At 45.7% G+C, this 13,027-nt stretch overlaps 1 protein-coding gene across 9 annotated transcripts in view; it reads right to left on the bottom strand.

Moving 5' to 3' along the window:
- Nucleotides 1-5,461: 5,461 nt before the first annotated feature.
- XPNPEP1 (X-prolyl aminopeptidase 1) overlaps nt 5,462-13,027 on the bottom strand; it is a 54,534-nt gene continuing 46,968 nt past the window's right edge. For all 9 annotated transcript variants that reach the window (XM_077877678.1, XM_077877685.1, XM_077877680.1 and 6 more), the window contains 5 exons: nt 12,550-12,619; nt 11,533-11,706; nt 10,748-10,824; nt 9,411-9,509; nt 5,462-6,011 (listed from right to left, as the gene is read on the bottom strand). In XM_077877678.1, coding sequence (XP_077733804.1) covers nt 5,883-6,011; nt 9,411-9,509; nt 10,748-10,824; nt 11,533-11,706; nt 12,550-12,619 — 549 coding nt within the window. In that variant the 3' untranslated portion in view covers nt 5,462-5,882. The remainder of the gene's footprint in view (nt 6,012-9,410; nt 9,510-10,747; nt 10,825-11,532; nt 11,707-12,549; nt 12,620-13,027) is intronic.

The raw sequence follows: 13,027 nt of genomic DNA, 5'->3' as shown, positions 1-13,027 counted from the left end.
GAGTCCCACATCAGGCTCCCTGCATGGAGCCTGCTTCTTCCTCTGCCTGTGTCTCTGCCTCTCTCTCTCTCTCTCTCTCTCTCTCTCGTCTCTCATGAATAAATAAATAAAATCTTTAAAAAAAAAAGAGATCCTCAGCCATATGACGCGGTGAGTCTTCTGCAGCATCTCCTTTCATGAAGAGAGTGGATGCGCACACCTGAGCCCCGGTGTCTGAGAGGTGCCGGGCAGCCATCCTCTCACTGGGCAGCGGTCACTGGACTTGAGGCCTGTCCTGGGGTGACAGGCCAACGAGGAGACACAACTGCTGCCCAAGAACCAAATTCAGGTCCCACATGTTTGTTTGACCCACACAGGTTTTGGGTTTTTGTTTCACGTGAGATTGGTTACGGATGTTTAAAAACTAGGGTATGTCACACATACACACACAAGTTTCAGCTCCTCTTTAAAACCACATTTAAAGGGCAGCCTGGTGGCTCAGCGGTTTAGCACTGCCTTCAGCCCAGGGCGTGATCCTGGAGACCGGGGTTCGAGTCCCACATCAGGCTCCCTGCATGGAGCCTGCTTCTCCCTCTGCCTATGTCTCTGCCTCTTTCTCTCTCTCTCTCTCATGAATAAATAAATAAATTAAAAAAAAAAAAACATTTTAAAAATATCAAAATGGGATGTTTGGGTGGCTCAGTGGTTGAGCGTCTGTCTGCCTTTGGCTTAGGGTGTGATCCTGGGGTCCTGGGATGGAGTCCCGTGTCAGAGAGCCTGCTCCTCCCTCTGCCTATTCTCTGCCTCTCTCTGTGTGTCTCTCATGAATAAATAAAGTCTTTTTAAAAATTTAAAAGTATCAAAATGAAAAATAAAATCACATTTTAATACTTCGCCTGTGAGCCTTCCTCATCACAGGGCATGTGAGGTGCAGGCGGGTACCTCCTGCCTCCTTCACACCAGACACAAAAAAACACAGGATACAAATGTGGGACTCAATGAATTATAATGAACACCCCCCGTAAGTATAACCACATGTTACTTATCACCAAAAATGTTGCTGTGAACAATTCTAGATGGCAATTGCACATTTTTTTTTCTACTGTTAAGTTACTGGATCATTTGTTTGAATACTAAAGGATTTATTATTTTTCTTTAAACTATGAGAGCTTTATTACAATATGTCCTGTTGGTCATTCTGGGCCTATTTATTCGGTTTTGGGGTGTTCCTCTGCAATGTGTAATTTCAAACTTTTTGAGTTTTTTAAATCTTGGAAATATTTTCTAAAGTTATAGTTAATTTTTGTTCTATTTCCTTAAGTTTTCTTTAGAGAAACCTATTACATAAATATTAAATTTTTTGCTTATCTTTTATAACTGTCAATTTCTCTTAAATCCCTTTTATTCATTTTGGTTTTATATTCATTTTGGTTTTATTTTTTGTTTTCCTCTTATTCATCTTCTATTGATCTTGAAACATTGTTGCATTTATTCATTTCGGTCTTCCTGCTGGTTTTTCCTTCATTTTTAAAATGATTGCTTTTTCTCATTCTTTCTTGAGTTCTCAATTTCCCATCTTTTCTAATTCTGTCTTATGTTGTTCTGGCATGTTATTTTTCAAACCAAAGATATATTTTTGAAACATTATCATTTTCACTTTTTTATGGGCATGCCTTGATGATGCGATTTCACCGTAGGCAGGTCATTCTGCACATTATTTTTAAGTTCATAAGAGCACTTTACCTCAATCTTTTTTTCTGTAGCCCATTTTTAGGTGAAATTAATTCTCCTGAACTTCTGGAAGAGAGACTTGAACTAGGATAGTTTTATTCAGGGCTCTAGAGCCAGCGGCCTTTGCTGTTGACTTTGTGATATGTTAAAAGACACAGCACTTACTTTCTGCAAGGTCCTGGCTCTGTTCCCACTGGTCCTCTTTCCTTTGTCTGTTCTGCACCAGACCTGCCTTCTCTGGGAGCCTATCCCTAGTTTCTCCTGAGTGTGGGACTTTGTCCTAGGCATTCCTGGGACACTGCCCGCTCCAGCCCTGCTGGCCTTACCTCAAATCCCTCCTGCTCACCTACTGATGTGTGCAAACCACCACCACTACACACCCTCCCCACTCCGTGTTTTGGTGACCACTCTTGAATTGGCTCACTGAGATTTCAACTTCCTGATGGTTATTTGGGGGCTCTTGGCAGACCTTCGGCTTCCTCCTACACTGATGCTGACATGCTCACAGCAAGGGTTTGTGGGGATGCTACACCTACATCTGGTGTAGACCTCATCCATGAGTTTTATTTTTGTTATCCCAGCAAAACACCATTCTTATGGAGTGATTTGGGGAAATCCAAAAACTACAACACGACTGCCAAAATCTGCATTTTTGTTTTTAAACACAGATACTGTGCATTTAATCCCTACTCTGTACTCCAAATACTTTCACACCTAACAAGCACAGTATGGGCTTTAAATGCCAAGCCCCTCCCCTCACCCCCCCCCCTTCCCACCACCACCCCCATCTCCCCTAGGAGCAAAATAGATTGAAATAGATTCAATCTATTTTGCATGAAAAATGTTACAAATTGCTTCTCACTGACTCTTCATGTCCTTGCTGGCCTAAATCCCCCAGCTGTGTGGAAACAGCAAGGGCAAAACCGTCCTCCCGGCTCACAACCATGCCTCCTTACACAATTGCCCATTCCTGTCTTCGTGCTGCCAGGATGGGCCCTCAGGCTGGACAAGCACAAAGGGCTGGGTGGTGGGCAGGCCCCTCACACAGTACAAATGACATGGATGGATTTTACCAGAGGGAAGTCAGCCCCTGAGGGCTGTCCACAGCACAAACCCCATGTCTGTACCCCTCCTGGAATCCTCACCACCTTGTACATTAAAACTTCACCAAGGGATAAACTGAACAAGAAAAAAAAATCAACTTCCCTGGAATTATTCCATAAATTTAGCATACTGCCTGCTTTTACACCTAAACTTTTTTTTTTAATCATTTATTTAAAAGTAAAGAAGAGTCTTTTGACTCACGTTTATCTCATCTTCCCTTTAAGCACTTGCACATTGTGGTTTTATTCCGATTCTCCATCTTTCTGGGATCAGCTTGCCTAGTGTTGGCACTTGGCCTTAATGTCAAGACACAGATCCAGGCAGGAAGTTCCAGGAACCTGGCACCAGGAACCTTTGCTTCTTGGGCGTGAGCCAATTAAATCAAACTTTTCTCTAAGGCTGCCTTGGGAAGTGACAGGCTTAACAGCCTGCTGAACAAACAGTGGAGCTGCTGTCACACTTGAGTTATGGTCTGCTTGAACTCCAGATCAACTGCAATTCACAGCTCCCGTTTCCTGAGAGAGGAAAACCTTCAGGATATCAGAAGAGATGATGGTCTGAGTCCTAAAGGAGAGGTCTTCTGACTTTTAGAGGGATGATGGAGGAGAAACATGATTAATACATCCTATCATTTAAGGAGAAACTTAAGTCCAATCCTATGGGACACAGAAAGAGGAGCAAGTGTCAAACACACATATTCAAGAATTGATCTTTGGTGGATCAAAATGCATCCTGTTATTTTGAGTCCACATCACAAATACAACCTGAGAACTAGCCATGTATCTTGCTTCCTCCCACATAGCAGGTGGAACCAACGATCCTTGAGAGAAAAGAAGAGAGGAAGGACAACGGAAATGTTGGCAAGTATTTTTAGGCACTCTGTCAATTTAAGGATCATCGTTATCAGTGAAACTTTCCCTGCTGACATTCTGGTTCTGAATGGTAAAAATAGATTAGATCACTCTATTTTCTGCTTCCCCAGCTGCAGAAAGTAACAGATATTGCCAACCATGCTTTTGGTGGATGGCCGAAGCATGCTTATATTGTTCATCTTTCAAAGCCATTCGAATCCAAGATATGGTTTAAGATTTAATGAGATTAGTTTTAAAGAGCTAGCCATACAATGAAATATCACAAATAATCAGATCTGTGTGCACCAATATAGAAAAATAATTGGAGGGGATTCCTGGGTGGCGCAGCGGTTTAGCGCCTGCCTTTGGCCCAGGGCGTGACCTGGAGACCCGGGATCGGATCCCACATCGGGCTCCCGGTGCATGGAGTCTGCTTCTCCCTCTGCCTGTGTCTCTGCCTCTCTCTCTCTCTCTGTGTGACTATCATAAATAAATATTAAAAAAAAAAAAGAAAAAAAAGAAAAATAATTGGATATACCGCCAAATAAAAAAAAATTTGGTAATATGTATAGCATGACCCAATGTTTATGCATGTGATGTGTGTGTGTGCATGCATACATATTCTTTCTTTTTTATGATTAAGGAGGTTATTTAATTTTAATATTTTTCAGATATTAAAACCATAAATCCAAAATTGTAAAATATTCACGTATTTTAAAAATTTCCCTCCGTTTCAGAGAACTTAAATCCGCATTTTGAACTGATAATCTCATCTTGACAGCAGAGAAGATGTACTTTCAGAAGTTACTAATTAACCCATCAAACCAAACATAACTTGAATTTCCTAACAGATTAAAACTAGATTTAGGTTGTATGTACACAACACTATCAATTCAGTCAAAGAGGTTTCCATTTCTAATATTCAGTGTTAAATTCAGACTGGAAGCAGTCTGTCACTTTTTTAAATCCAAGTATAATTGACACACAGTGTTGTATTAGTTTCCACATACGTATTCTTTTATACACATATACTTGTTCTACATGTTACTGAATACTTAGCACAAAGAAGTTGGAAAAAACATATACCAGATTAGTGGCTGTATCTCCAGGGTATGTCTTAGGTTGGGTTCCTTAAAAAGCAGGCCCTGACACAAGGATTTGTGTGTAATTAGTTTATTGGGGGGATGTCCCCAGGAAATACCGGTGGGGAAAAGGAAAAGTGAAACACAGAAGGAAAGGAAGAAAATAAAGGGTGTGTTCTTGAACAAGTTACCGTGGTGGGCAGCGGGGCTCCATCCCACTGGGCAACCCCACGAGTCAGTGTAGACCACACCTCAGACATCCCAGTCAAGGGCTGAAGAAGTCTGTTCTCCTGTGCCCAACTATGATGGTCTGTCATGGAACATCAGCTCTGCAGCCCTCTGGGCTTGCCCCATGTGTGCAAGTCAAGAGAAAGCCCAAGGATGGGGAGTCGCAGGCACTTACCACAGAACACTGTGCACAAGCAAGGAAATATGATGGCTTTGGTGTGCGGGGGAGACCCCGCAATGTGTGACACCGGATGGACCACAGAAGACTCACTTTTGACATACTCACCAAAATATTGGGTTTTCTAGAGAAAAGAAAGGGAGGCTTTCCAGTTAAGCCAGAAAATATGTGGGGAGGCCAGGGATCTGCCCTCAGAGGGAACCTTCTACCTAGAAAACATCTCCCCCAAAGGCCACCAGCCCTAGGAATGAGCTTGTCTAACACGCAGGGTGGACAGTGATGCGAGGAAAGACACGGCTGAGACAGAGTACATTTTGACATTTTATTCACTGATCATAAATACAGTCCCATGAATCAAGGAGATTGTGAATGATGTACTAGCACCTGGAACCATCAGAGAGCAAGCGCGCAGGGCTTCACCATCACGGGCCAGAGAACTCACTGTGGCTGCTCGAGGCGTCCCCCCGGGTCAAGTGTTCAGTTTTGGGGGGACCCTCCTTCCAGTGCAGCAATTTTATTCTTGGCTCGTTCTCAATAATTAAAAAAATCATAAAAGATCGAGTGTTTGCAAGAAAATATCAAAGAGGATAAGAAGATTTTCAGTTCTCCTTAGAATCTCAAAGTAAAAAGGGGAAGAAAGGAAGGAGAGGAAAGGAGACAGATGTCAGGAATCTGCCAGGTTTCTTCCCTTCCCTGGAGCATCTTACAAAAACCCAAACCAGGGAGGCATTAATGCTGTTTGGAGATGGGCTGTGTCTCCCTGATGAGCCACTCGAGAGCTTCCTGGCGGCCCTGCTTCTGCAATTCCTTCCCGATCACATCCCTGCAGGTCAGGTGGTAGTTGTTGAGCCAATCACACTACAAGAAGGGAGAAAGCCAAATGCGGTATTCACACCCCTCCCAAGGATTCCATGGGCAAACAGGGAGGCCCCGAGTGCCAGGATTACAAGTTGAGGACAAAGATACACAAAACCTTCTCCCCCTACTTAGGGACAAGTGACTTCCTCGTGTTCTATTTCCCTGGAAATCGATGGGACAAGGCCACATCACTTCCGGCAAAATGCTTCCAGAACAGTCTACTGCGTGTGAAGGAACCATACTTACCTGAGAGCAAGTCATGGTGTTGGGCTCCCCTGAGTCAGAGTAACCTGGAACCAGGTATTCTTCTCAACAGGACCCCCAGAAGCCACAACCACAGGACATTGTAAGAGGGATGGGGCAGGCAATCTGGTAGGTTCTACGCCCACCTATGTGGCCTTGTTCCCAAATACCTTCGCCATCTCAGGGTGGCAGTGGAGGAGAGAGTACTGAAAACTAGCGCTGAGATGGCCAGTAAGAGCCCTGCTAAGAGACATACCTGAAGGTGTCCCACCAATGCACTGAGTTTCCTATTTGTATCCACTGACAAAGCTGAATAAACTAGGATCAGCTGAGCCCCTATGGGTCTTGGGAGTGTGGCTATCTAGATGAACCCCAAACCTTTGGCGACCAAGGACTGCGGTGCTACAGGATGGGGCTGGGAGCTTAACTTTCAGACACTCAGCTGAATGTGCCCACCACCCCAAGAGATTTTTTTAAAAAGAGGTAAGAATGAAGGAGGTCTGACAGGACTTGGTGCCTGGGTCAGAGCTGATTCCCGGCACCTGATGGTGAAAGTTCTGTAGCCATAAAAGGGTGAAGTCTCCCCCTTGGGGCAGGGTGGGTGTGAAGGCTAGAGTGAAGCAAGTTCTACCCAGAGGACTACCACCTATTCTCTTCACTGTCCATGAAGTGGGCCTGACCAGACACTCAGCTGCAGTGAGGATGGCAAGAGTAATATCATCATCTATGCTGCTGTTGTGATGACCCACACACCATGTGGGAAGGCAGTGGTATTACAAAAGGATGGACATCAGGGACTATGGTCTTGCCCACGTACAAGGATGAGCTCAGGGACTAAGATGGGCAGACAGATGCAGTGGTACTGCCAGGGGGCTCTGACCCAGCCAGGGCTCCACTCCCCACTATTAAGAATCTACTAGCCCCTGCTGGGAGCTGGGGAGCAGGACAGGGTGTCAAAAGCTAGCAGACTGCTATGGGTCAGAATGGGCTACAAGACAGCCTGCAGCCCAAGGCAGCCAACCCTGAAGCCAAGGTCAAAGTCCCCTAAGACCCTTTCAGTTGTACCCACATCCTCAGTGGGGCCTGACCAACATCCCAAAGGCCTTGAAAGTCTGCAGCCGCCCATGTTCATGACCAAAGTCCTCAGCTGCCATCTGGTGATAAAGAATGGGAATGCAAACCCAACCCACAAAGTCCCTAAAGAAACCAAAAAGACTGTTTGGGAGATGGTAACGGGCATGACCAAGTATCATAAAAGCCAAATGGAAAGAATCTGGTTGTGGGTAGTAATGTGCCTTCAAAGAGAATGAAGCCCCAGATTTATTAAGGGGTACATGGAAAAAGATTCTTTTGCTAAAAGAAACAACAAATGTACTCTGCTTGATATGTTAAATACATCTACTGCTCTTTGTAGGAACTTGCTTATGATCTAAGGCTAAGAAGATACTATCTGCCCTATAAAAACTAATTGGTAGAAAGAACAGTTCAGTGACTTGGCCGTGCACAGTGTAGTAATGAACCAATGATGACAACAGAGCCCACTGGTCTATGTCCAATGTCATGGGGTGGACTGAGTTAGGTTAACAAAACTCTCCCTCAAAGAAGAATGGCCTTGCTCCTCCCCATGTACTATTTCCCGGGACAAAGTAGAGTATCACTGGGAGGAATGGCTCCTGATAGTGCACTTTATAGGGACAGCAAAGACTGTGTGACCTAGAGTTATGTGGTAGGAAGCCACTGCCATGGGCTGCCGAGAGGAGAGTGACTTTTTACAGGATTGCAGGAGAATCCCTTGCTAAGACCCTGGAAGCTGTATCCAAGCCCATGAGAAGAGACATTGGCTCCTACGGTGCACCAAGGATTCAAAGCAGGATGGCTTCCATGCCCACTCATATGTTCATGTTCCCTTTCACCTGAGTCACCCTAGGGGGGCTCAAGACGAGCCCCTGGATTGCTGAAGGAACTCTTCCTGCCAGAGACACACTGGACCCTGTGCTGCCGACAAGCTATCTCCTGTCCAGCACCATCTACATGCTGAATAAAGCCACAACAGTACCCCTCGTTTAAGTGCCGTGAGTGGGGACATCTGGCTGGTCAAGGACAATGATGGTTAAGCAGAGGTGCCCATGCTAAGCAGGAAGTAGATGGCCTTTTTCTGTCACCCATCTGTGAGCTGGATAAGGGAAAAGAGGCTTCTGGCTGGGGAGTCCCATTCTACAGTCCAACAGCGAGGCTTCCTCAGGCCTTGGAGGCATTTGCTCTGGTGCCAAGCATGAGGCCCAGATGCCTGAAGGGGCACTTCAAGGTCCCCAGGATGAGGCCAGTGGCTCTTCTGGGCAACAAAAATTTGCTCCTACAGTAACCTGTCATGCTTGTCCTGCCTTTGGCTCCCATCAGTCACCTGCCTTGCTCTGGAACTTGTGTCCTCCTGGCTTCTGGCTTGGGAACGGTTTGTCTGTCCAGTGCTGACTGTTCCTGCCCTGTTTCTGACCCTTTTCTCTACTCTGATTTTCATCACCTGCCTGATCCCTCAGGCCTTACTCTGGGTCCCGGGGCCTGCCGCCTCACCTGGCCCTGTGGGCCTGGACACCCACCACAGGATGTGAGGGGGGGTTCAAGACCTGCAACCCTCTGAGCTTGATAGTGGGCACCACTGTGCTCCAAGCTTTACAAAGAGTTTCACAGCCTGGAGTGACCAGATAGTAGGCACCACCTCTCTTCTCTCTGTGTGAAAACTGGGCATGTGATAATAGATTTTGCTTTTCATTCCCTTAATGTTTCATTCAACACGAGAAAACAATCTGGCATATGCAATGGCCAACAGGCCCTACCACCCATCCGGCTTTTCAGAGAGAAGACGCGTGGACCATGGTTTGCTAAACGCACCTCAGCACACCTACAGGTCTGGGCCTCAAGGAAAGCAACATAGACCAGTCCCAGTCATAGACTTGCAGCCCCACAATGGTGCAAGGAGGACTATCTCTACCTGGAGAGCCAACAAATAAATGCAGGACAAGCACCTATAGTCCTCAGGAGACCCAGGATTTTCAGACTCAGGTGGCACACACCTCTAAAAAAGTGAGAACAGACTAGAGAATATGAGGTAAGCTCTCCACCCCCACTCTCATTCTGTCTCTTCCAAGCCACCCTCATTACCTCTTTGTCTGTAAGAGAATCCACATCTATCATTTTGGTCTGTATTGGAACCAAAGTTAAAGGTTCAAAGGTCAGGCTTCCCCGGTTATTGAAGTTATACTGTTGGAAAAGGAAGAAAACACAAGTTTTTACTCCTCTCTACCACAGTGAACCACCATGAGGTCATTCCCCCCAGACATGATCACCGCCCCCATGCCCTGGGGCCAGGTGTGACTAGGAAACCAAGAAGGGGTAAGCCGGTCGGCATTTTCATAGGCCCAGGAGGTACAATGAACCCAGTTGATGCCACTGTCCTCGAGCTGCTCCGCTATGCCAAGGAGGGGGCTGTCAGCAGCAGGTCTGCAAGCTAATGTCCACTGTGAAAGAGAAGCAGCAGGGGCAGAGCATGGTAGAGTCTGGATGAGGGGCATCATTGGTTTGGGTTCTCAAGACTCTATCGGAGTACAAGTCCCCAACATCACTTTTATTTAAGTTAACCATGTGTCCTGCCTTGACTAGCTGGTCTCATCAGGTGACTGATAACAGGTCTGTCCATGCTATATATATAGCATGGAATGGCCAGGGCACCTGCCAGCATGCTGGGTCTCTGCTCCTGGCAAGGCCTGTGGGACTGAGTGAGGTGAGAGGCCACTCACAAGGACAGTGACTTCAATGTGGAAGCAGAGAGCAGGCTTAGGAAGCCACTTCTTAAAAAAAAAAAAAAAAAAAAAGGAAGCCACTTCTTGCCAACTGTTCCATTTCCACCATCACCACAGAACAGGAATAAATGGGTCTTCTAGGTAAAGCCTAGCACCTCAAGCCTTGTAACCTCTTGATAATAGTGATGGGGAGGTGAAGCACCTGTCTTGTGGAGGGCAAAAGACCTGTCTAATCACCAGCCTGCGGGGCCTGACCCATGGATAACTGAGGGTTCCTCAGTTTTACCCAATAAAAATCATCTGAGACATTTGTTGAAAATACAGTTTCCAAGCCCTGGCCCCGGGTTTGGGAGGAGCCGTTAAACAAGCACCTCTCTCAGCCCCAACACTTGCCCCCAGTAGAGGAAGCATCATGACAAGAAGCAGTCTCCAGTAAACTCAGAGAGAGCTCCAAATCACATCTGGCAGGGGCCTGCCTGGGGCCCATGAATTCCAGCTGTGGATCCCAATTCACTAAGGTTTTTCTTTCTGGTTTCGCAGAGGAGAGTAATTTCTAAGGGACTCCCTGATATCGGGGCAAGGAAGATCCAGTTTGGCTCCAGAATGGCACATTCGTGGCTCCAAAGACAAACATCTTCATTTTGCCTCATTAGAAATTAGAAAAATTTTAAATAAATTAATAAATAAATAATCACCTACCTTGGTCTTCACAGGAACCACCAGGACAACATTTTCAATGCGAATTCCAAAAGCCCCATCTTCATAATACCCCGGCTCTAAAAGAAATCAAACCCAGAAATGAAAAGCAGCCCATGATGGACACGTGCACACAGAGGGGAAGGGCTTGCTCCTGGAATGACAGTTCCACTCTGAAGGAGCAGGGGAAACAGGTCAAGAGCCCACTCAAGTCCAGCCACAAGAGCCCAGAGATGCCTCCTCCATAAGGCTACCCCCAATAGGTACTCGAAGAACAAAAAGGTTCCTAAGTCCCTGAAAACAGGTGCCAGGGTAGGGAATACAATTACAGAGGGTTCACCAAATAAATCACTGGAGCACATTCACGATGCAGGCATTAAAATTTATGCAGAGATCTGGTAATGATGTGGGAAAAGTAGTACATTAAGTAAGAAAGTAGAATACAAACAATATGCCATCCAGTAGAATCGGAATGATTAGAAAAAAAAAGATACACACATATATAAAAGACCAACAGCTATAACATCAAAATATTAAGCAATGTTTCCCCCTAGGTAGTTGGATTCCAAATGATTTTCATCTTCCACACACTGTCCCACAGTCTCACCTTTTCTAAAATGAACACGTACCACTTTTATAATCATAAAAAGTTGTCTTGTTAAATTCAAGGTGACAAAAGGGGGAAATTATATCCAATTTACTTTAAGATCATCAAAATATAAGAAACAACAGAGAGCCTCATACAGGCTCAAAGACCCGTGCACACCCTGGATGTGAGGGACACTTACCATCAGTGACGATCATGCCTGCCTCCAAAGGCTCATCAGAAAAGGTTTTATAACTGATGCCACAAGGACCCTCGTGAACATTCAGAAAAGACCCAACACCATGTCCTGTTCCGTGCAGGTAATCCAGGCCAGAATCCCATAAAGCTGAGCGGGCAAACGAGTCAAGAAGGTGTCCTGAAAGACACATAAGAACCACTTGATGATATTTGTCCAGTACTTTTCAATTTGCAAAGCACTTTAGAGATTAGATTTATTATGCTTGGCTCCAGAAAGTGAAACAGAAACCAACGTGTAAAAGTTACTGGAGGGCTCTGATTTCAACCCAGCTTAAGAAAGAACTAACAATCAGAGCTCCCAAGGACGGCCACTCCCCAGCCAGTCTGGAGCTCAGTCTAAAGCTAGAGAACTGTTTGTCCAGGAAGCCAGTGAAGGGGCTGGATACCTTGCAGCAGCTCAGGGTGTTGATGATACAGACATCCCCTTCCTGGCTCTGGGATCCTGAGGCTTCAGGATTACAAAGAGGAGACTCTAAACAGACTACAAGGAAGTAGATGCCAAGGGAGATGAATGCAGGCCCAATCTAAGCAGATCCAATGCCCAGCCATCAGTCCTCATCTGGTATATATGTGAAGTCAGGTCCCCAGAAAAATAAATCCTGACAAGGATCCCAAAAGGAGGCACTGGTCCACTGAGGCAGGACAGATAGGAGGCTGTATCAACCTCCACTCAGGTCTGGAGGCCTTCAGCCCTGGCTGCTCTCTCCTGGGATCCACCTATATGTCTCATCTAACACCTTAGGTGGTTAGGAGAGGTACACCGCTGATGTCAGGCCCAAACCGAAGCCTGGCTCCCTGGGAGGTTCCCTGAGCTCAGTCAGTGGTTCTAGGAGACTCCATGCAACACTAGCCCTGGCTGGGCCTTACATGACAAGAAAGGAAATGTTCTCCTACTCAAATTTAGACATGTTTGGTGCCTGAACAAGAAAAAGCCTGCCATATGACAGAAGGAACCACCTACCTTTGGTTCCAGTCGGGAAAACGGCTGCACTCACAGCTATGTGGCCCTTGAGGACATATGTGAAGCATTCCTGCCAAAGAAAACCCAGGAGGCATGTTGCAGAATGAGGACATGATGCTTCGGTCCTGTAGTTTCCCGGCAGTTCAGAAAACCTTGCTTCTGAAGGTTTTTAGCAACACCACAGAGAAAATCAGAGTAAAAAGAAAAAACTTTGGTGGAAAAAAAAAGGTGGGCCATAGGGCCGATTTTTTAGAAAATCCTGAAATTAAATTTAGTTAAAAGAGAACTGTCAGAGAGATGAGTCCACAGGTCCTTCCCTTGTAATGAACATTCTGATACACTTTAAGCCTGAGAAAGACGAGGAAAAGTAACAAAAAATCCTGATGACACCAGCTAACATTTACCGAGCTAGTCCCCTGTGCCAGGCATGGTACTAAGCACTGAACACTAAACGCCACACGCTATGCTGGAGATTCTG

The sequence above is a fragment of the Canis aureus genome, chromosome 29 (genome assembly GCF_053574225.1).
Source record: "Canis aureus isolate CA01 chromosome 29, VMU_Caureus_v.1.0, whole genome shotgun sequence".
In the NCBI taxonomy this organism is placed as follows: domain Eukaryota; kingdom Metazoa; phylum Chordata; class Mammalia; order Carnivora; family Canidae; genus Canis; species Canis aureus.
The sequence above is the reverse complement of the archived record's forward strand: the minus strand, read 5'-3'. Positions and strand labels throughout refer to the sequence as shown.